Below are 21972 nucleotides of genomic sequence, written 5' to 3' on the forward strand. Positions count from 1 at the left end.
ATTTCGGTGGCATCGTGAGGTCTGGTCATGAGGACTGGTCAGAATGTCGTTCCCCTGCCAAGCGACGCGTTGTGGGACGTCTGCACCAACGCTCCACCCCAGGAAATTTGACTCGGAGGATCTTCGTCTTTCGTTTTCGAAGAGCGGCCTTGTTTCGTCTGCCTTGAAGTCCCTTTTGAGCAGCATTGAACGTCCAGATCAGCAGCCCGCAGGTCGGATCCCTGACGTGACGACCGGAAGACAAGGAACATCACGCACCGGCCGCAATGAGGTCGAGTATTGGCGCAATCCAGTCGTCGTTCAAGAGGTCCCCTCCAGGTTTGACCTCAGGCCTATTCTGAGAGTTCAACGAACCCTCATCTGGAAAAGACCTTTACACAGCCGCAAGAACCGAAACAACTTCGCTGAGAGAAGACCCTCCGCTCCTCTTCCTCCCTCTTGTCATCAACAACACGATTGCGCCTCTGCGCTCAGGTAAGTGGTGGAAGATCCGAATGTCACGTAAGACCCTCCGGCCAGGTGGAGAAGCTGCGTTTGGGGAGAAGATCATGGAAAGTGAGATTGGAAAATGAGATTGGCGTGGTGTGGTCCACGAGAGCCCGGCCTGATGGAAAATCACGAAAGTCTGGGGAGATAATCAGAACACAGCAGTCTGGGAGAAAACAAGGGCAGAAAGTCGTCAGACACTGTGTGATTCGGACTTCTTGCCTCCAGCCGCCCATGCCCGTTCACGCCAACAAGACGCCCACTCAAGGATTTCAAAATTCCTTTTCACCCTCCATCTCTTTCCCGTTTGATCATCTGCAGGGAAGAGACGAGGATCTGCGGCCCAGTGGGGATTTTAATCTCAAGTGTGCTTTGGGATTTGCCGCAGACTGCAGCGATTTGAGTGACTGACAGGCAAAAAGAGCGACTTCTCAATGTCTCCTTCTCAATCCCCCAGAGAAGACCCTCGCTTTCTTTCTCCCGTTCCATCTCAATGCAGGCGAGCAAAGGACAAAATGTAAGGTCGATTGACGTCAGAGTTCCTGAAAATCTCCAATCTCCGCATGAGCTTCGCATGGTTTGTTCCATGGTTCGCGCCAGCCCCAGGTACCGAATTGCTGTTCTCCAACTTCCGCATTCAAACCGATCCGGTGGCAGGGGAAATGTGATCCTACCTCGAGTACGACGTTCAAGGAGGAGATTGAAAGGCTGAATTAGTGTCTTTTGAGCTTCCGCTTGACGTGCGTAGCATAAGGTCGTGCAAGTTGGTTCATCTCCGGAGTCATGCCATCTCATGCGCGCAGAATAGAAGAGAGCTATCCTTGCCAATGTCAACCGATATCCCTTTCCTCCAGAGATAACCAATGCGTCGACGCCCGAGGCCCTCGAAACTCGTGCCAAAGCGCCTCATCTCCGTCGCAGTCAGTCCCAACAGACTCACAGCCCTACCCTCCCTCTCCTTCCCCCACTCAGACCTCGACCAGAACTTCTCTCAGAGGAGACGAAAAGCAAAAAAATAATCCGAGTGAATATACTGTTTCTGGTCACTGGCTGCGGCTTACCCACAGCTCGTCTGACTGACAAAACAGAGGGCCCTCAGGCTGGCTCCTTGAGGACATTCACTTCAGTAATCTCGCTCATTGGCTGTTGAGCTGTTTACAGTGAAGACAACCCCCCTTCTTCACAGATAATGCTCTGAGTCTGGCTCTGACTGGCAAAACATGCACGCCTTATTCACCTTTTCATGTACCTACACGTCATTCGCCTTCCCACCTCCTTTACTATAAAGCCATCCCATCCAATGAGCGTCGAGAGCGTGAACAGCGTGAAAGATATCTTCACAGTTACCATCACCACCATGGCCAGGCAGCCCAGATCCAACGCGCCAGAAACTGAGACGATGCCAGTGGCTATAAATATGGAGGACCTCGCTCTCTGCAAGCGCGATCGAGATTTCACAAACCTCCTTGATCTGAAGAACGAATATCATTCCTCCTTTATCAAGCAACTCAGGGCACACGAACACAACGACTTCCATACTTGGAGGGAACTTCAGGCCTCTGCCGACGCAAGACGTGCTTGTATCTCAAGGTTTTTGAACATCTACGGAATGGAGTATTGGGGGTCCGAAAAGAACCGTGAGAAATATCTCATGGATGATTCTATTGAGCGCGACGACGTCGTCAAGTATCCTGACAATAGCGATGAGTGAGTCTCTCCTGTCCGACTTGCTTTCGTTTCGTTCCATTCTATCCTCAACTCATGCATGAATGAATGGACGGTTGGCTAACTCTACCAAAGAATCCAGGACACCTAGTCCTCCTCCTCAAGAAGAAGGCAGACCATACCGTTAAGAACAAAGACAAAAGTCAGGGACTACCTCTGTATGCGCCTCCGTCTCAGCTCTCTCAACCCGCGCGTGAGGAAAGATCCGGCCCCGAGAACATGGACTTCACCTACACCGAGAAGGACCAGGGCGAATCCGAAGAAGGCGACACCGAAACCGAAACCGCAACCGCCGTAGCCGCCACCGCTACCAAAGATACTGAAGCGGGAGCAGGGGGGAAGGAAGCCAGAGCAACCCCGAACCCCGCCCCCAAGCGGTTTATCTCTTCCTTTATCAATCGCCGCACCAGGAGACGTATCACCGCCGCCGAAGTTGACCACCGTCCGACTCCTCCCAGCGATACGAACTCTCGTATCACTACTACCTCTTCCGCATCTTCCACTTCGTCCGCGGGCTCCAACACCACATCTCTCAGCCTCGTGGACGCAAGCCTTGCCAAATGTCTGCGCTCCAAATACCGTCGCGACACCTTCTTCCTTATCACCACCGACGGCGAGCCAGAGGTGGCCCCCGCCTGGGCAAAGTTCAAGGAATACGCCTCCGCCTCTTCCTTCATTCTGGACATGGGCCGCGAGCGCGGAATGGAGGATGCCTGGTGGTGCGCCGACACACAGAGGCGAATCTGTGGAACCCGCAGCCCCACCGAGGCCGACTATATCTGCGCCGCGAGGGAGGTCTTTACCATGGCATCCGTAAAGCTCGAGTGGTCTGGCGACGAGATTCTCGTTCGCTGGGGCAAGGATAGCGACTTGGGCGTTATCCAGCAGATGATCCAAAAGGCGTGGATAGTGAGAGAGTTTGGATTCAAGATGATCAATGTCTTTAAGATCCGCGTCGTGCTTCACGAGTTTTGACTTGGACTGAGCTGGACTGTATTCGTCATTGGACGTTAATTTTGGTGGCTTTTCTTTTCCCTTTGGGTTTGGTCTGAGACGAGGAGAAGAGATGTGGAAGGATAGCTGAATGATTAAAGGGTTGGGTAATTTGAACAGAATGTTGCGACGGGACGAGTAGTTAGGAAGATAGCGAAGCCAGTCCACCAATACGATAATCTAAGCTAGAGTCTAATTTTCAGTCAGTTAAGGCGTACGCAACATGAATGAGTCCGGAACGGTCGCTGACGGGAGTCCAATCGCAAATGACTCCTTTCCGCTCGGCTTCTTCTTGGTATTGGACAAAATGCACAGGATGTCATGGCATCATGATAATCATTCCTAAGTAGAGTAGAGCGAGGTGACATCGGGATACGTACACTTCCAGAACATCAGTTGGAGAATGAGCACCTAACACAAACCCTCTCTCTGCCTTGCCCCTGGGACCAGGCTCTGGTTCGTTGACCCGAATCACTCAGCACCGAGAAGTTTCAAAGAGTTCCGCAGCTCTTTAATCGCCGTATTGACATCATCGAAAGATAGCGCTGATACAGCCCATCGGGCATGCTTCTGGGCCTGGGTGATCGCTTGGTCATCAATGTGATGTGAATTCCCCTGGACCGAAGCTGTCGGCGCTGGGGCTGGCGGTATATTGACAGGCACCGAATGCTGTGGTGGATATGATACGACGCGACTAGGACCAGTGGGGGGCGCAAATCGCGCAGAATCAACGGCGGGAGGCGCCTTATAGAACGAATGTACATCGTGAGACGGTGCTGCTGGGCTCTTAGGTGGTACCGCAGAAGGTGGCGGGAATGATTGGAATTCATTTGAGGTTGCGTAATGATGATGCGCCCCGATGCTGGATGGTGTATCAGGGAGGTTTGGAGATGCTGCTGACGGCGCTGCGAAGGAATCTGGTGCTGAAGGGAGGTTTAGGGGTGAGTCATGCTCGTGGCTTCGTGTGGATGCAGCGCCTTGCGGAGCAGAGGGCAGCTCGGTAAGAGTTGTGGGAGGTTGCGGTAGAGGAAGTGGTGATCTTGATGGAGGTGTGTACCGGGACTCGTCCGGGACGTCTTCAACGGTCGGCTGCAGCGGAGCTTGCGAAGAAGATGCAGCAGCTGGATCAATAGCATCCGGCCGATCCAGGGCCATTTCCTTGTCCTCTCTTTCCTCCTCTTCAACCTTCGGGTTCGTCGCGTTGGGGTCCTCTCCAGCCTTGATCGCTTTGACAATCCTCACGGCGTGGTACTTTGCAAATTTCACCTTCGCAGCAACGTCCGCTTCCAGAGGATTCCAAATCTGGCACAATTCGAGGAACGTGGCAGCTGCCTGAAATGTGTCTGCTGTTTGTCTAGACCAAGATTAATCACCAGCCCAGTCAAGAGCGGATGGAAGCGCACGAACTTGGTCACTTTGTCGGCTCGCATCGCTGCCTCCGCACGAGCAAAGACTTCCAGGCCAAAGTGCTCGACGTAGGCGCTAGCCGCCATCGAATCCAGAATCGCGTCATTATCAGGATTCTCGACTTTGAACTGCAGAAAAAGAAGGCTCATCAGCACTTCAATAGCCACCGCAAGTGTTCCGTAACCGCCATGCGCCACGAACCTGTTCCAGCTTCTCCATCAGATGCGTCGTGTACGATTTGACCTCATCGTCGGCAGTATGGAGCCCTCTCTCGATAATCTGATTCACGATCCAGAAGTTACCTATCATAGGAGGGGTGTGTGTTAGTCCACGAACTCCTCGGGGGGGATAATTTGCACCGACTCACACCAGTAGGAAATGATGGGCTCTGCCTTCTCGAGCTGGGCAGCTCGCACGGCAAACCGCCCGACATCCGCTGACTTCAGTGCAGCAGGAATGTTGTTTGCCATGGTTTTGGCTACGACCAGAAGGATAGGGAGTAGCAATCGACGGAGAATAATCGAGGGAAAGAAGCACGAGATGGCGGGGATGACGTTGTGAGGTCCGCAGGAAATCCAACTGCGGGAGCTTCCCAGGTGGACTCCCCGCACTCACGCCCAAGAAGATCTCCTTTCCACGATGAAATTTTTCAGGATTGAATTACTTCTACACGTCATGCGTCTTCCACGATCCATTCGCCGATTTCCACCCTCTCTTCCCCCAGAGCCTCCACTTCGAAGTGATCTTCCACCTGACCCCCCGGGCCTCCGATTCTCTCAAGTACGATCCAGACTCCTCTCTCGTCCAACCCCGGATGTAGATCGAAGTCCTCCACGCGCACACCAGATATGGAATCGCTATGGCCGCCATCTTCCGAAGTCGCCAATATCTCCTTATAGGGCCCCTGACCGAGCTCAACAGTCATTAAGACGGGAGAAGGGCCAACAGGCCGATTCCCAATCCTCGACTGCCGACTCCTCGCTATAAGCTTGACGCGAGTCAGTCGAGGAGTCTGCAGGGGAGCAAGCATCCTATCCTGTCCTGGGAGTAAGACGCCCACGTCGGATAACACAGCCCGCCGTCCTGCAGCTTCTGGAGGAAGCTGCTTCACCTCACAGGGAATATTCGTCGACACCCAGAGCGTGAATGAACCAAGTTGGTCCGGTGCGAAGGTGGAGACAACAATCGTGTACCTTCCTCCATCTAGGTCCGTCTTTTCCGCAAGAGACCCGCCCCGGCGATAGTCACCACTATTTGCGACGATGTCCCGGCTGCGGACTCGGGCGATGCGTTTTCCATCCGACCAGAAGAGTTTAACATGGGTGGCGAGTTCAGGGTCCGATGGCTCAAGGACAATTGACACATCCGTGGGATCCGCGATCTCAATGCTGAACTGAGGATTTCGTGAGTAACGCGCCGATTCCGCATTGCCTCCGGCTGTGGATGGTGTCCAAGAGCTCTGGACTTTATTTACACACATGTATTTGCTTGGAGCATGTGCTATGTGCACTGGCGATGTGGAGAACGCTGAAATTGTAAAGTTCTGGCTGATAGGAGGCAAAGACTCTTCGGACACCACGGCGGTATACATCGTGCCTGGCGGCATATCCAACCTCATAAGAGTATTCGGTGAGTCAACGTAAGGGCCTCGGTGAATCGCGCCGTCACTGAGTGACACGCGTTTCCCTCCCTTGAACACATATAAACTTATGAAACCGAATTGTTCGTCTCCTGCATCTGAGGAATGAGATTCAAGTGTTCTGAAATGCCTGCCCAGCAATAGCCAGACAGTACCACCACGCTCACTGGCAATGGCGAATTGCGGATTTTTGACAAAACATCCCGCCATTCCTTTACCGGTTGATAGGTCCCAAGTGAAGTGGATATCTTCCTGATATTTGAAGAGCGCCGGATTCCAATTAAGATATAAGTTCTCGAAGTTTTGCAGGACCTTTCCGCAATCCATCCAGAACGAGCCAGGGGATAGGGAAGGCGAGGTGTGCACTGGTTCAGGTTCTGTTAAAATGGCTGGGTATATGGCGTCAGCCCCGGCCCACGGGTTCTTCACAAGTATTTGGCGGCGCCCGTCGAATTCCTTCATGTCCAGGATAGCATAGTCGTGCTCACTCACAAGGCCCTGCTCCTTCTGCTCCCTCTCTGTGAGCTTCCCAGTCCCAATCGTCAAGAGAACATCGCCACTGTGGAACGATTTGAAAAGACGTGACCAAATCTGGTCCGCAGTCACATCATCGCTGTGGAGGAAGACTTGTTCAGGAATCCAGCCCATCAGCACCCACAAGTCGGTTCCAGAGTTGCTTCCAGGGAATTCGTATCCTCCCCGAAGCTTGAGGTAAGCCTTTTCTACCAGCGCAGGCCATATGAAATTGGCATGGTTCCGATCAATCATATACAGGGACCTTGAGGTTTTCGACGACGGCAGGCGATCATCGACAACTACTTTGCGATAGCATCCGTTGAAGTAGAAGCGGAATATATACTTCCCAGAAGGCGAGAGCTCGCCCCCCGGCATGTCGATGCATGGATATACAACGGGATACAAATTCTGCGTCCCATCAGTCATGCAAGCCTTCCCCAAGGGACTAGGTCGGTTCACCTCTTCGAGTCCACGTTCCGTCCTCGACGTAATTGCGCAGAGGCTAGCGACAATAGAGCAATCCGTCAAAACATCCTGCACCAGGTCCGTCTTTCCAGAAACAGCCATTATCGGAGCCAGTGACGCTACCGCCTCATCTACATGCTCCGAAAGAAGCTCACGCGGCCGTTTCCAACCCGCAAAAATGTCTCTCTGCAAGTTGGACAAATGAAGGTCAGGCTTATCGCTAGCGTATAGTTAGAAGAGGCGCCATCAAGGTCCGAGCCAAATGAGAGTACATCGTACATACGTAAATAACTCCTCTCCGTCAGCCCCCTTGTTGAATTCCTCTATTTCCGGTTCCACTTTCCACGGAGGGAAGATGAAGCCATTCAGCTTTGCACCCTCCAGAATGATAATTTCCTCGCGCGTGGTCAATTGACGCGTTGAGACCAAAGTCCAAGAAGTAGAGCGGTTATCCCGAGAGTGTGCTGCAGATCGCCAGTCCTCAGCTTCTTTGATCTTCTCTGCCCTTGTAAGCCATTCTTTGCACTTTGCATCCAGTACATTCCTGTCTTTTGACGAGATTGCCAGGCTCAGAGCCTTCATATAGTGTTCTGCAGCATCTATAGCGGCCTCCAGGGCCTGTGGCTGTGAAGCGGCGGCAGTTACATCACGTTCGGCTTTCTAGCTACGAGTCAGCCCACTGCAGAGTCCGGCCGCATCCCGGTCAGGAAACGAAACGACACAGGTACCAGCCTACCAGAGCTCGGGATATTAAAGACTTCTGGGTGGTTGCAAGAGGCCTGGACATCCTGATCCGGAAGAGGGATCGTCGTCCGATGAGCAACCAGGGTCTTCAAACACAATTTTGCCTCTAACCTTCCCAGCAGCCTCTGCAGATCCCCCCGGGGAGTATCGGCCAGACATCCGAGGTCAGGACGATGCCAGAGAAGGACCGCGTCCCCGAATCTACACGATGGGAAGGCGACGGGAAACGAAGCCACAATAATAATGATCCAACAACCACGTTCTCCGAAGTAGAAACCCCGAAAGAAACTCGAGGTGGAGAGCTGAAAGGGGATAGCGCCAACAGAGGCAGAAATGAGCTTCACCATGGGACTTGCGGAGTGTTGCTCGGCGGGAACGGTCGGGAACGAGCGCCTGCCGATAAGCTCGCAGTGCACCTGCGGGCAGGCTTGGACCTCGGCTCCTTTCGTCATGCGCTGAGCGTCCGCGCCGAGGTGCCAGAAGAGAACGCAACTCGCCGGCCGTCAACCGGCTGGTTTCCTTTCCGGTCCTTTCCTTTGGCTCTCAGTTCGTCTGTCCCTGGTCTTCTCTTCTCACTCGCTCCTCCTCTCCGTTCTTTTGAGTGGTGCCCTCCTCTTCGACTGAAAACTCTCGGAACCACTTACCCATCGCAGGTGATTCCTCCGTTGTCGGCCCTCAGTCAAACCGGAGAAGAGAATTTGACCCAGACTGGACGCAAGACAGACACTCGTCGAAACAGTTCGTCGGCGTCTTCAATATTGCTCGTTTCTCGGTCAATCCTTGAAGTCAGAGGTGTCTTGTCTGGGACAATGGCGGGCCAATCCAAGCCTGCACTCTCCCCGTGGGGTAGTGCCGTTGCGGGTGCAACTGGTGCCGTTCTTGCGAATGCAATGGTTTACCCCCTTGATCTGTATGCGATTTTCCTTCTGTCCGTGGAGTCAAGGAGATTTGATGCTAACTGCCGTTGTGCTTCTTTAGGGTCAAGACCAAACTACAAGTCCAGGTCAAAAAGACCAGCGGATCGGAGGAGTCGGAGGATGTGGTTCACTACAAGTCGACATGGGATGCGATCGCGAAGATCCTAGATAAAGAGGGAGTTGAAGGCCTTTACTCGGGTATGGCGGGATCTCTGATTGGCGTCGCCTCGACCAACTTCGCCTATTTCTACTGGTACAGCGTCGTCCGAACACTCTATATGTCATCGAAGAGTTTGCCCAAGCCCCCAGGAACCGCTATCGAACTCAGTCTCGGCGCAGTGGCCGGTGCTGTTGCCCAAGTGTTCACCATCCCCGTCGCCGTTATTACGACGCGGCAGCAGACACAGTCAAAGGATGAGAGGAAGGGCTTGATTGAGACCGGCAAGGAGGTGGTTAACAGTGAAGATGGCTGGTCAGGTCTGTGGAGAGGTCTGAAGGCGAGCTTAATTCTTGTCGTCAATCCAGCTATCACATATGGTGCCTACCAACGCCTCAAAGACATCATCTTTCCCGGAAAGACCAATCTTAAGCCCTGGGAGGCGTTCCGTAAGTTGGTTGAATAAAACACTCTGAAATACACTTGAAGACTGACTTTTATCATAGTTCTCGGTGCTCTTTCCAAGGCGATGGCCACCATCGCAACCCAGCCTCTGATTGTCGCCAAGGTCGGCCTTCAGTCACGTCCACCTCCAGAGCGCAAGGGGAAGCCGTTCAAGACATTTGGCGAGGTAATGCAGTTTATTATTCAGAATGAGGGGCCACTTTCCTTATTCAAGGGCATTGGACCCCAAATCCTGAAGGGACTCCTCGTCCAAGGTCTCCTGATGATGACGAAAGAAAGGTATATGCGCTCCCACATACCATTACTAGTATATGCTGACGATTCTAGGATGGAACTCATCTTCATTGTCTTTTTTGCATACCTCAAAAACCTCAGAGAGAAGAAGCTCCGCGAGGCCGTCGACACAGCGGCAAGCACGGCAAAGACCAGCCTCCCAGCTACCTTGAAATAGACGTGGATTCCCATAGATGGGTCGGGTAGTTACATTCTCTTACCGCTTCGTTTCTTCTTCCATGGCGCATGGTGTAGATCTGTCTGCTTTATTCTATAAACCGAGAAGGCTGGGATTCCGGATACATCCTGTATAATTGGCCGTGATGTATAGAAAACATTTATTCCGTTGAAAGGTTCAGGTTCAGAAGTAAAGGCAAACGATCCACTATAGAGATTCAAGCGGAAAGAGTCGCCGGGGGATTTGTATCAGCGCAGTCTGTGTTATCTGGTTGCTGCTTTTCACAACCAGGCGACGACGAAGTTGCGGAGTTGATCTTTCATGGACCAACCTTGGAAACGCCCCCTTGGCCCTCGCTGGGGGAACATATATATTTGGGGCTTGACCGCCCACTCACCCACCTCTGGTAGACCTGCAATCGAAAAAATTCGGCGAAAAAGACCAATACAAGTATTCTACCTCTCCTCCTCTAGTCTGCATCCATCACCGTGGATCTCTCGCCACATTAGCCCACGCGCAAGAGCATGAGCAGCCATGCGATGGCCGCCATGGATCTCCAAGCCCCAGTCCCCCGCAAGTGACGAAGAGCGGCATCAACAAACGACCCCGAACAACCAGGGCCTCAACCCATTGGCGTCTCTCGACTGGAGTTCTTTCACGACCCCTCAAACCCTCATCCCGACAGTAATCCTCACAACCACGATCCTCGGCGCAACGCGCATCCATCGTCGCTATCTCCGCCGCTTCCCTGACGCCACAAGTATCCCGACCTCCTATTTCCGACGGAGAAGTATCCTGGGCAGGGTGACCAGTGTCGGCGACGGGGACAATTTCAGGATCTTTCACACGCCCGGGGGACGGGTCGCGGGGTGGGGCTGGCTACCCTGGAAGAGGGTTCCGAAGGAGAAGAAGGAGCTGAGGGACAATACTGTGCGCCTTTATACATCCACCCACCATGTTTGTCAGCTGGCGCGGGGGGCGGCCACTTTGACTGACCACGGGGATATATGACTATAGATCCATATTCGGCTCGCAGGCGTCGACGCCCCGGAACTCCCGCACTTCGGACGCCCCGAGCAGCCCTTCGCCCGCGAAGCGCACGAATGGCTGACGTCTTACCTCTTGAACCGCCGTGTGCGAGCCTATGTGCACCGTCCGGACCAATACCAGCGCGCTGTAGCCACCGTGTACGTACGGCAGATCTTCGATTTCCCGATCCCGTTTCGTCGCCGAGATGTATCGTATGAGATGCTCCGGCGGGGGCTGGTGACGGTTTATGAGGCGAAATCGGGCGCTGAGTTCGGCGGTGAGGCTACAGAAAGCAAATATAGGAATGCGGAGTGGTGGGCGAAGAAGAAGGGGAATGGGATGTGGAAAGGGTTCCGGCGCAATAAAGAGTGGGAAAGCCCGAGGGATTACAAGACACGGATGGGGGTGGAGGAGCAGCCAAATGGGAAAAACGGGAAGAAATAGAGGCTTAGATCATGTTCGCTCCTATTCTTCTACCACTCGCTGGGAGAATATTCAACCCGTCGCGTTTTGGATGAAGCTATACTTGTATGACTATACGTTTGATATCCTGCGCTGTGATCTGACGTAGCGCAAGACTCTATGAATTAAATGATGATATGGAGAATTCAACGGGCAGGACAACTATCCAGTATGTCTCAAACATTAAGAGTTTGTATATAATCTTCGGCTTCGGATCGGGCATGCGGAGCGGACCTAGGCGTCGGTGTTGATACCGACACTCACAAATGGATGGTGTAGCGTTTATATATAGTACAATACAATATCTGTGATATATCTCAATCCTCGAATGGCCTAGCAAAATTTCCGCTCAAATTCGGCGAAAAGCTTTGGAGTAATCTCGTCGCTGGAATTTCCTTCAACGCGCCATAGGCAGCCCTTGCGTTGGTAGTGCTGGAGAAGAGCCTTGCTTGTCTCTTCGAATTTGTGGAGTCGCTGCTTCCATGTGTCGATTGAATCGTCTTCTCTTTGAGTCAACGGTTCCCCTGTCACGTCATCCTTCCCAGAAACCTTTGGAGCGTTGAAGTCTGTATTATAGACTCTTCCTGAAGGCTCATGTACCCAGCGCGACGCTATGCGAGATAGAATTATTGAAGGTGGAGTAACGAGGTGGACGACAAAGTTTATTGGGACCAGGGAATCTAAGGTCGAGGCCTGGGAAGCTGTGCGGGGAAATCCATCGAGAATAAAGGAAGCGGAGGGAGATATAGATGATTCCGGCGACTGAGAGAGCCAGCCTCTCGTGTTGAATTCGGAAGAGATAAGGTTGAGGATCATTGAGTCGGGGACGAGGTTGCCGGCTTGAATTGTAGCTTCTGCTTCCAAACCTGAGCACGGAAGAAGTACCTATGTTAGTAGAGTTGGTAAAGGACAATTCTGGACTCACATACCCAGTGGCGTCTTATTTCGAACATTCTCTCGCAGAAGATCCCCTGAGCTTATTGAAGCTAATTCAGGGAATTTGGATAGGAGTCTCTCGGACTGTGTTCCTTTTCCGACCCCCGGGGCGCCGATGAGAATGATCCGTGCAGCTTTCTTAAGCTGCCTCGTTGTGAGGGTCATTGGGAATGAACCGAGCTGAAACCAGATTCAGTGATGCCGGCACTTAGAGGGTGCTGTGATGGAAAGATGGTGGCTCCTCAAGTTGACTCGATCCTAGACAACCTCCATGTTTCCGGCGGATGTACGGCTTTAGGGGATTGAAACGAATAATGGAGTCTCCCGTCCGGGATGGGCCGTCAAAATGAGAATGATTCACCTGTTGACTTCCGGGGTGGTGTCAACATATTCGCGCGGGGAAAGGAGCGTCGGCTGGGGTTCGGGGGGTTTCCATACTTGCTCAATTAGGCAATCGGTGAGCGCCTCCAGGGCTCATGCTCTCGGAGGCTTTTCCGAGCGAAAGACACCTCAGACGACTCCGAAACTACTGACTTCTCGGTAGCGAGGAGAAGACCAGGAGCAGGATTGGATTGGAACAAAGTCGTCGAGCAGGGTGAGAACCACCGGCATCCCAATTACAAAGCCGAAGGTCTCTTCACATGCACTTGCATGAGTGAACCTTGTCGGCAGCTTTCTTTGTGCCTGAAACTGATGGCAAGAATTGACTGATCCCTCGGCTAGCCGCTGCCAAGCCAGCTTTTTGAACAGGGTCACGTGATACACACGCGCAGCGCGTCGTCGTCGCGCGTCTTGTTTCCTCGTGAAGAACAGCGATGGCAGATTGAATGTCCATGGCGCTTTCTTGGAGCACACAGCACACTCCAGACAACGATAGCTGACCAAGGGAACGCTCATAATCATCAAGATGATTCGTCAAGAATTCCATAGAATTGATCCCAAGCGGAGGGCCAACCTCAACTACAAAAAACAGCAGTTCGCAACCCCATCTTTCAAGCAACAAGACTATCCCCATCGATTGAACTTCTACGATATACCACCCACCGCGGAGATCACTCTCGAGCAATTTGAACAATGGGCTATCGATAGACTGAAAAGTGCGGATTTTCTTCGAGTTCGACTCTGTGTGCCTGATAGCTGACTTCGACAGTTCTCGCCGAAATCGAGGCATGCTCTTATCGAAACAAGACTCCTGATGAGACTAAGACGCACATTACACCCCTCCTCCAAAAATTCCTTCCTCTATCCTCTAACACGTCATCTCGGACAGGAGCCGTTGACCCTAGGCTCAAAGAACGACAGAAAGACCACTACTCTCACTTCATTCTTCGTCTAGCCTTCTCAGCGACCGAAGACCTTCGTCGAAGGTTCGCAAGAGCGGAGACTATGCTCTTTAGATTCCGATTTCAAGAAGTCGACTCTAGAGAACGACGCGCGTTTATTGAGGGCCTTAGCCTTGATTGGGAAAGTGTGAGCGAAGAGGAAAGGCAGGAATTAGCTGACAACTTGGTCACTGCGACGCCGGGTCTGCGGCGCGCTGCTGAGGAGTCTTGGTATAAAGTGGATTGGGAAAAGGTACCAGAATTGATCGAAAGACGATCCGTTTTCCTGTCTAAAGGGAAAGCGTACGTTCCTGAAAGAGAGCAGCTCAGCATGATCATTGCTGAATTCACCACTCGACTCGAGCGTGCATTGGAGGTATGCGCGCACTCAGCAACTAGGCTCAATAGCACGCAACTAACTCTCATTAGCTCACGAGCAGGGCTCTCCCGCGCCTAGACGAAGACGACCGCCTCTCCCCCATCCTTAACCACCTGTCGAAGAACTTTGGTAGCGCCGAGTCTGTCTATTCAGAGGGTGAAGGGTTTGTGGATGGGGCGCCGATCACCGCCAGCAGCATCGACCATCTATCCCAACACTTCCCGCTCTGCATGCGCAGCCTCCACACAACATTGAGAAAGAATAACCATCTAAAACACTACGGTCGGCTTCAGTACACTCTGTTTCTCAAGGGTATCGGTCTATCTCTTGAGGAGTGTATCCTGTTCTGGCGCCAGTCTTTCAAAGGCTTTACTGACGACGAGTTCAATTCCCGATACAAGTATAATATCCGCCACTCCTATGGAGACGTTGGTGGCGATGTCAACCGGAGAGGTCGCGGTTACCCACCCTACTCATGCCAGAAGATATTGAACGACTCGAATCCCGGCGTCGGACAGACGCATGGATGCCCATACCGTCACTATTCTGCCGAAAACCTCATAGGTCTTCTTCAATCTACTGGCGTACACGACAAGGACGTGCTGCGCGGCGTACGAGAGGACGTTGAGAAGACTCGCTATCACATTGCCTGCAATCGAGTGTTTGAGTGGGCTCATAAAGCCGAAATCAAGAGAGCCAAAGAGGACGGTTCAGCAAGCGCAATCGACCTCGACACCATTGTCCACCCCAACACTTATTTCAAGCGCAGCTATCTCCTGAAGCAGGCGGGAAAGTCGCAAAGAAACCCCTAACACTTGCTCTGAGTCCTGACACGAAGATATGTCCACGTTATGCTCGCGATATCCGCATTTACCTCTTGTTTTTGGGACAAGGATCGTGGCGTTTCGGAGTGAAATGCGGCGGGAATACCCGTTGTCTTAGTATAATCGATGCGGGATATGTATGTATTTAATGCAATAGAAACTACTATCCTCGCTTGGCCCACGTTATCCGGGATTCAAGTCTGTATATTGTGTCGCTGGAAGGAAGGAAGCTTGTAACCACAGCTGATTCCCAGTTTATCCAAAAGGATCGGAACGACCTTTCAAAGCCAGGTGCCCAGCAACGGGTCGTATCTTTCTTCGCTCGACAGAAAAACAACCCCGTCACAGAAAAAGAGATCGAAGCTGAGTGTTGAGTCGGCGATAGAAGAAATTTGTGAAGAAGAAAAGAAGAAAAAAGCTTGTGGGAGGCAAGGAATTTAAAACAACACTACTGTAGCGCGAATTGGTACGGTGGCCTACAGTGACCGATGGTGCTGCAACCTGGCCTCAAACAGCTCCAACTCCCACAACGCTGCTGGATCCCTCCCCCGCATTAACCTCCAGAGAGAAACCAGTTTCCGGTGTTTCCTTTTTGGAGGAAGGATACGCTCTGAGGGGCTTTTCTGATCGCATTGTTTGTATTTTAAAAGGTGTACTCGTTTCGTTCTCTGCTCGTTCATTTGACTCGGCCAATTCCACCGGTTCTCCGATTGCAGTCGAGATGGACTATGAGGCCTTGAAGGACCAATGGAGCGATGTGGAGGATCGTGATGGAATCAGACTGAGCTGGAATACATTTCCAAGCTCTCGCATGGTGGGTTTTGGCCAAGCTCTTCCGGTGCACTCATACTGAACCGTGAACAGGAAGCCTCCCGACTAGTGGTTCCCATCGGTGCCGTCTACACTCCTCTGAAGGAGAGACCGGATGCCCCTCTTCTACAATATGAACCGGTGGCCTGCAAAGCGCCCTGTCGGGCGGTTCTGAATCCCTACGCGTATGAAACTGGCCTCTTTAGTCCGGATAGGACCTTAGCGTTAACATATCCCTAGCAATGTTGATGTCCGCGCTCGAATCTGGATATGTCCTTTCTGCCTCATGCGAAACCCTCTTCCTCCTCACTATAAGGATATAACTGAGAGCACGATACCTCCGGAGCTTCACCCCTTGAGCACGACGATCGAGTACCAATTGGCTCGCCCTGCACCTGCCCCTCCTATCTTCGTTTTTGTTGTCGATACCTGCCAGGAGGATGACAGCCTGAAGGCTGTGAAGGACTCATTGATCATGAGCTTGTCTCTGCTACCACCTAACGCTCTAGTCGGCTTGGTTACGTTTGGAACTATGGTAAGAACCCTGTTACTTTTTCGTCTGTCTACTGAAATAGCTACTGATGCGCCAGACAGGCACAAGTGCATGAGCTTGGGTATGCCGAGTGTGCCAAATCCTACGTTTTCAGAGGGAGCAAGGACTACAACGCGAAACAGGTGCAGGAAATGCTTGGCCTCGGCTCTGGAATCCGCCCGAATGTACCAAACTTGCCTCAACAGCCTGCTCGTCCACCGCTTGGTGCTGCCGCACGGTTCCTCCTCCCTGTTCAACAAGCCGAATTTCAGATAACGAATATGCTTGAGCAGCTGCAGCGTGATCCTTGGCCCGTGGCCAATGATAAGCGCCCCTTGAGGTGTACTGGGGTCGCTCTGAGCGTTGCTATCGGGCTGCTCGAATCCTCCTTCCAAAATGCCGGTGCCCATATCATGGTGTTCACCAGTGGGCCGGCGACGGAAGGTCCCGGCCTCGTTGTTAGTCCCGAGTTGAAGGAACCTATCCGCTCACATCACGATATTGACCGTGACAATATCAAGTACTATAAGAAGGCATTGAAGGTGAGCTCCAATCATTGACTCGGTTGGATTGTATGGTTATGTATGCTAACCAAGGCAGTTTTATGATACCTTAGCCAAGCGCTCCGCCAACAACGGCCATGTCATTGATGTCTTTGCTGGGTGTCTTGATCAAGTTGGCCTCTTGGAAATGAAGAACCTTGCCAACTACACCGGAGGTCATATGCTTCTCACTGACAGCTTCACCTCTTCTCAATTCAAGCAGTCTTTCGTCAGGGTATTCGACAAGGATGCGAACGATAACCTTCTCATGGGCTTCAATGCATCCCTCGAGGTGCTTACGACGAAGGAGCTTAAGGTCACCGGCCTCATAGGCCATGCTGTTTCTCTGAACAAGAAATCGAGCTCCGTGGGTGAGACGGAATGCGGTATCGGAAACACCTGTGCCTGGAAGATGTGCGGAATTGATCCCTCTTCAAGTTATGGTATTTATTTCGAAATCGCAAACCAGGGTGGGCCAGCCGCTGTGCAGCAAGGGCCTCAGAGGGGGATGATGCAGTTCTTAACCTACTACCAACATTCGTCCGGACATTTCCATCTTCGGGTCACTACTGTTGCACGGAACCTAAGCGGCCCTGCCGGCGACCCTACTCTCGCGCAGTCCTTCGACCAAGAAGCTGCTGCAGTCCTTATGGCTCGGATTGGCGTGTTCAAGGCTGAGGTTGATGATGGTCCAGATGTGCTCAGATGGGTTGATCGAATGCTCATTCGGCTTTGCTCGCGCTTTGCGGATTACAGAAAGGATGACCCAACATCTTTCCGACTCGAGAAGAACTTTACTCTCTATCCCCAATTCATGTTCCATCTCCGGCGAAGCCAGTTCTTGCAGGTCTTCAACAATTCACCCGATGAGACCGCTTTTTACCGCCACGTTCTCAACCACGAGGATGTCGGCGATTCCCTTGTTATGATTCAGCCAACACTGGATTCATACTCCTTGGAGCATGAAGGAAGCCAACCGGTCTTACTCGACTCTGCTTCCATCCAACCTTCTCACATCCTTCTTCTGGATACCTTCTTCCATATTTTGATCTTCCATGGAGAAACCATCGCTGAATGGAGGAAGGCAGGATATCAGGATCAGGAAGGATACGAGAATTTGAGGGTCCTCCTTGATCAGCCGAAAGAGGACGCAAGGGTTCGCAAACTTGCCTCATCAACGATCTGAATCCATGCTGACAAAGTTTAGGAACTCATTTCTGACCGTTTCCCACTGCCCCGATTTATCGTTTGCGATGCGGGTGGTTCACAGGCGCGTTTCCTTTTGTCCAAGCTCAATCCATCCACGACACATACGACGGGAGGCTATGGTGGAGGTGTGACGTCGCAGACCATCTTCACCGACGATGTTTCTCTGCAGACTTTTATGGATCACCTAATGAAGTAAGTTCTCGTCAAAAGACGTTTAATTCCGTCTCTAACTTTGAATAGGCTTGCTGTCTCTGGAACGAATTAAATAACGAGGTAATGGCGATTACGAGAAGGATGGGCGGTTTACATCGGTCCTCGGGTCGTGTGTCTCTTTAGCGGTGATTCCTTCGCCTTGTTGCCCTTAATTATAGCAGTCGCCTGTTCTTAGATCCAATGAAGAGTTTCTTGTCGTAGTCCTTATGGAACGAATAGAGACACAAGTCAATGATAGCTCGCAGGGCGCTGGATGTCCTTGCAACTGCGTGGCTATGGGAACGGAGAACCTGGAGTAGCTTGTATATTCTAAGTTGGTATCCCCGATCAACTCACGGGAGACCCGAGCTGGTTGTCTTCCCAACCAGTCTCCAAGAACGGAAGCGTAAAGCCTCCTGGACTCCCGTCTGTTTCTGTGGGAGCGTGGAAAACCTGACGCAAACTGCCCCCCCAAGCTCCTTAGTGGCAAGGTCAAAATGCCAAACCGACCCCGACAAAGAAGATTTCGTCGTCCACCATCTGGTGTATGGCTTTGACGTGCGAGAGATCCTCGCCATCAGTGTTCTGGGAGAAATTTGCAGAGAAGTTGCTGCTGCTGATGGCGTCGACACGCAGCCGGATCATGTTAGCCCGCGGGATATCCACACTTGCAGTAACATTCCCTTTCTAGTGTGCCAGCCGCCGGTCGAGTTCATGAGAACACCATTGACCCGCTGGAGTGTTGCCGTCAATCCGCGCTTGGAAATCCCGATCCAGTGCTGCGTCGTACTGGAACGCCGCTAGTCCGGCGCAATGGCCATGTGCCATGGCCGGGTAATCCAGCCGCATGGTTGGCGTGCGGCATGCGCTCAGGACATGGTGGCTCAATCTATGGATGTGTTCTTCGCCTTGAAGAAGTGGTTTCCAGCAGCAGGATATCTATACATCACGTGATTCGGGCTCAGCCCTAGAAGCTTTCCCCGATCGGGCGTCTCGCTAAGGCCGAGCTTGGCTCCCATCCAAAATGTCAAAGTTCGGCTTGAGAACTTTTTCTCCTCTTCCTCCTCCTCACCACTTCAACAACAAAACCAAGGCAGATCGACAACCTTCGCACTCGCCATGCGTAAGTATCGTCTCCTTGGGTATTATTACCATGGCGACTAACGATTCCCCATTGGGCAGCTCCCAAGTTTGATCCCAATGAGGTGAAGATCATGTAAGTTCTCCAAGTCGTTTGTGATAGCCTCGACTTGGGTTGAAACTGACGGCTTATCTAGCCACCTCCGTGTCACGGGTGGTGAGGTCGGTGCCCAGTCTGCTCTGGCTCCCAAGATCGGTCCCCTTGGTCTGTCTCCGAAGAAGATTGGTGAAGATATCGCGAAGAACACTGGCGACTGGGTACGAATTGAACCGATGTCATTGGCCGAGAGCATGTTGATGGATTGCTAATGCGGGTGTTTTGAATCGAATAGAAGGGTCTCCGTGTCACCGTCAAACTCACCATCCAGAACCGTCAGGCTCAGGTCTCTGTTGTGCCCTCCGCCTCTTCGCTGGTCATCAAGGCCCTCAAGGAGCCCCCTCGTGACCGCAAGAAGGAGAAGAACATCAAGCACACCAAGTCGATTCCATTCGACGAGATCGTCGAGATCGCCCGCCAGATGCGCTCTCGTTCTCTGGCTAAGGAGCTTAAAGGTACTGTCCTTGAGATCCTCGGTACTGCGTTCTCCGTCGGCTGCAAGGTCGATGGCCGCAGCCCTAAGGATGTCAGCGACGATGTCAAGGCTGGCGAAATTGACGGTGAGTGTTGAAATAGTATAACGCCCGCGGCAAATTCAAGTTGCTAATTGCTAGACAGTCCCCTCCGAATAAATAATGATCATGATTCTTATGGCGTTCTTCAAAGTGTATTGGGATGCTCGTAATTAAGATATAAGATCATTTGCCTTGGCGGCATCAAAAAGAATGGTTTACGATTCATGGCTCTAGGATTCCCACTGGTATTCAACCGAAAATTTTCTCATCGTTTCGCTGGATACGCTGCGAGTCTTTTCTTGGTGTTTTCGAGCTTCGTGTGCTTTGTTTGCCGCATTCAAGCCCGATCATGGAGCGGTCAACCCTCCTGTGACCTTTGCAACACTCTGGCTCTTACCGTTCCTTCCCGCCTTCGGGCCTGGATTGAACCTTTTCTCGTGGTATAGGCTTATTTTGCGCAAAGAAGATCAAACTGACCCTCTACTCACCGCGGTATACTGGGAGAGGCTTCGCTTCGACCCGTGGATACAGTGGTCCATTTGAAAGGTCTACAGTGCTTGTAAATCACGCCGTCTGGTATGTCCAGCAGGTGCCGTAATCGAAGGTCATCAGGGTTTGGAGAGAATGAAACATCCAATTTCGCCTTCCTCCGATCTTGATTTCGTTTTTTTCCTCTGTTCCTGTATCCAGCTCGCCTTCTTTGTGTCCACCCTTGTCATCCCAAATTTCACCGACAGCGTGGCTTAGATCGCCACGGTCTGCATTCATTCTGCATTAGCGCCGTTTGGAATACCAGGGTGTGCTGCACGCCCAGCAAGGTATCCATGGATTGGCCTGCATCAAATCAATGACGCATGGTCAGACCCAGCAGGATGACGCCAGGATCTCGTGCGCTTTGCCTCTTGTGGCTTGCATCGGGTGTAGAAAGAGCTGACAGAAAGGACCGAAGCAAGTTGGACAGCCGACGGAAGATCGGAAGGAATAATGCCTCATCATCTCAAAGAACATTCCTTGCGAGTGGGCAAGAGAGACGCAAGCAGACTGGGGGCGAAGATCTCACACTCTCTCCCCCACAGACCACGATGATCAACACCGACGGGTTCCTGGTACGACGCGCCGAGATGCAAGTCTCCAGTTCTGTTCCATCTCCCCCTCTTCATTTTCGTCCAAAAGCTGGACTAGCATGAGTCATCTGCTGAAGAAAAGCTAAACACATGTGTGAGAGGCTGCTCAGATTCCTTGGTCCAGGATCGACAGCCCCTGAGACAGGTCCGCCGCATGATTCTCAAACTCCACGAGACCCGAAGAGAGGAGCGGAAAGAGCCTTGAAACAAGCAAAGTTTGCTGATCTTCATTGATAGACCGCTTGTGACGTCCAAAGGCGGACCTGATACTCACCTGGCGTGCTGGTTGGGTTGGTCTCTGTTTTGACGGGCTGGCTCGGTCCTCCCAGCTGGAGCCAGAGTGCGTGGAGTAGATTTGGTTGGATTCTCAATTTCAACCGTTCGTAGACCAGGAGCGTGTGGGTGGTCATCCAGATTGAGAGAAAGATGAACTCGAAACTCCTTGATCACCCCGCTCTAAATTGCGTGACGTGGAGATATTCTGAAAGGAATTTGACCCATGATTTCTTCTTGGAAACCTGCAGTGAGATGTACACAAGCACGACAGCAGAACGATGGCACGTTCAAGGAGGGTCAATCGAGGAAATCGCTGACTGAGGAAGTCTGTCTCGACGCTGCAGCCTCTTGGCTCAAGATAGAGTGACCTCCAGGTTCCTTTCTCTCACAGTGCATTGGAATTGAAGGCGACATGCGACGAACTCTCGGAACAGCGCGAGATCGCCTTGATCAGGACGGGCGCCACTGAGGGTCTGGGGCTCGGGTCCCGTGGTCCACTGACGTTCGCCTGGATCTGCCCCAGTCACCCTCCAGCCGTTGGATCGTCGGCTTGGGCAAGCATGGCTTCTTGTCTCGAAGTCTTCGTTCCAGTCGCCTGAGAACGTCCGGAGCACGATG

The 21972-nt window shown here is 52.2% G+C and overlaps 11 protein-coding genes across 11 annotated transcripts; 7 read left to right on the forward strand and 4 right to left on the reverse strand.

Moving 5' to 3' along the window:
• Positions 1 to 624: 624 nt before the first annotated feature.
• Positions 625 to 1508, reverse strand: BJX67DRAFT_231761 (uncharacterized protein). The gene has a single exon (XM_071025947.1). The coding sequence runs from the start codon at positions 1279 to 1281 to the stop codon at positions 772 to 774; it is 510 nt and encodes a 169-aa protein (XP_070882878.1). The 5' UTR covers positions 1282 to 1508; the 3' UTR covers positions 625 to 771.
• A 278-nt stretch (positions 1509 to 1786) lies between these two features.
• On the forward strand, positions 1787 to 2197 carry BJX67DRAFT_384263 (uncharacterized protein; the record flags this gene model as incomplete). The annotated part of the gene is made up of 1 exon (XM_071033636.1): positions 1787 to 2197. One exon carries the CDS (start codon positions 1787 to 1789, stop codon positions 2195 to 2197), a length of 411 nt encoding a protein of 136 aa, XP_070882879.1.
• Positions 2142 to 3430, forward strand: BJX67DRAFT_231759 (uncharacterized protein). Its single transcript, XM_071025946.1, has one exon. The coding sequence runs from the start codon at positions 2260 to 2262 to the stop codon at positions 3184 to 3186; it is 927 nt and encodes a 308-aa protein (XP_070882880.1). The 5' UTR covers positions 2142 to 2259; the 3' UTR covers positions 3187 to 3430.
• Positions 3431 to 5192, reverse strand: BJX67DRAFT_231758 (uncharacterized protein). The gene is made up of 4 exons (XM_071025945.1): positions 4979 to 5192; positions 4813 to 4913; positions 4612 to 4739; positions 3431 to 4558 (listed from the first exon to the last, which is right to left on the reverse strand). The coding sequence occupies exons 1-4, from the start codon at positions 5079 to 5081 to the stop codon at positions 3676 to 3678; spliced, it is 1215 nt and encodes a 404-aa protein (XP_070882881.1). The 5' UTR covers positions 5082 to 5192; the 3' UTR covers positions 3431 to 3675.
• A 1-nt stretch (position 5193) lies between these two features.
• Positions 5194 to 8364, reverse strand: BJX67DRAFT_231757 (calpain-like protease PalBory). Its single transcript, XM_071025944.1, has 4 exons — positions 7968 to 8364; positions 7515 to 7891; positions 7226 to 7451; positions 5194 to 7174 (listed from the first exon to the last, which is right to left on the reverse strand). Exons 1-4 carry the CDS (start codon positions 8016 to 8018, stop codon positions 5285 to 5287), a joined length of 2544 nt encoding a protein of 847 aa, XP_070882882.1. The 5' UTR covers positions 8019 to 8364; the 3' UTR covers positions 5194 to 5284.
• BJX67DRAFT_362450 (putative peroxisomal carrier protein) lies at positions 8314 to 10381 on the forward strand. Its single transcript, XM_071029996.1, has 4 exons — positions 8314 to 8885; positions 8954 to 9498; positions 9556 to 9793; positions 9842 to 10381. The coding sequence occupies exons 1-4, from the start codon at positions 8785 to 8787 to the stop codon at positions 9963 to 9965; spliced, it is 1008 nt and encodes a 335-aa protein (XP_070882883.1). The 5' UTR covers positions 8314 to 8784; the 3' UTR covers positions 9966 to 10381.
• BJX67DRAFT_362453 (thermonuclease family protein) lies at positions 10382 to 11606 on the forward strand. The gene is made up of 2 exons (XM_071029997.1): positions 10382 to 10895; positions 10983 to 11606. Exons 1-2 carry the CDS (start codon positions 10500 to 10502, stop codon positions 11436 to 11438), a joined length of 852 nt encoding a protein of 283 aa, XP_070882884.1. The 5' UTR covers positions 10382 to 10499; the 3' UTR covers positions 11439 to 11606.
• Positions 11607 to 13208, reverse strand: BJX67DRAFT_362456 (adenylate kinase ADK2). Its single transcript, XM_071029998.1, has 2 exons — positions 12386 to 13208; positions 11607 to 12322 (listed from the first exon to the last, which is right to left on the reverse strand). Exons 1-2 carry the CDS (start codon positions 12555 to 12557, stop codon positions 11790 to 11792), a joined length of 705 nt encoding a protein of 234 aa, XP_070882885.1. The 5' UTR covers positions 12558 to 13208; the 3' UTR covers positions 11607 to 11789.
• Positions 13209 to 15394, forward strand: BJX67DRAFT_362457 (DNA primase subunit PRI2). The gene is made up of 3 exons (XM_071029999.1): positions 13209 to 13489; positions 13543 to 14090; positions 14144 to 15394. Exons 1-3 carry the CDS (start codon positions 13300 to 13302, stop codon positions 14903 to 14905), a joined length of 1500 nt encoding a protein of 499 aa, XP_070882886.1. The 5' UTR covers positions 13209 to 13299; the 3' UTR covers positions 14906 to 15394.
• Positions 15377 to 18423, forward strand: sec23 (GTPase-activating protein SEC23). The gene is made up of 7 exons (XM_071030000.1): positions 15377 to 15731; positions 15782 to 15912; positions 15968 to 16262; positions 16322 to 16801; positions 16860 to 17957; positions 18009 to 18202; positions 18251 to 18423. The coding sequence occupies exons 1-7, from the start codon at positions 15639 to 15641 to the stop codon at positions 18273 to 18275; spliced, it is 2316 nt and encodes a 771-aa protein (XP_070882887.1). The 5' UTR covers positions 15377 to 15638; the 3' UTR covers positions 18276 to 18423.
• Positions 18424 to 19239: 816 nt separating this feature from the next.
• Positions 19240 to 20440, forward strand: BJX67DRAFT_232509 (60S ribosomal protein uL11). The gene is made up of 5 exons (XM_071025952.1): positions 19240 to 19325; positions 19385 to 19418; positions 19480 to 19600; positions 19675 to 19999; positions 20058 to 20440. The coding sequence occupies exons 1-5, from the start codon at positions 19322 to 19324 to the stop codon at positions 20069 to 20071; spliced, it is 498 nt and encodes a 165-aa protein (XP_070882888.1). The 5' UTR covers positions 19240 to 19321; the 3' UTR covers positions 20072 to 20440.
• Positions 20441 to 21972: the final 1532 nt, after the last annotated feature.

This window comes from Aspergillus lucknowensis (genome assembly GCF_044049455.1).
Source record: "Aspergillus lucknowensis strain CBS 449.75 chromosome Unknown BJX67scaffold_46, whole genome shotgun sequence".
Classification (NCBI taxonomy): Eukaryota; Fungi; Ascomycota; class Eurotiomycetes; order Eurotiales; family Aspergillaceae; genus Aspergillus; species Aspergillus lucknowensis.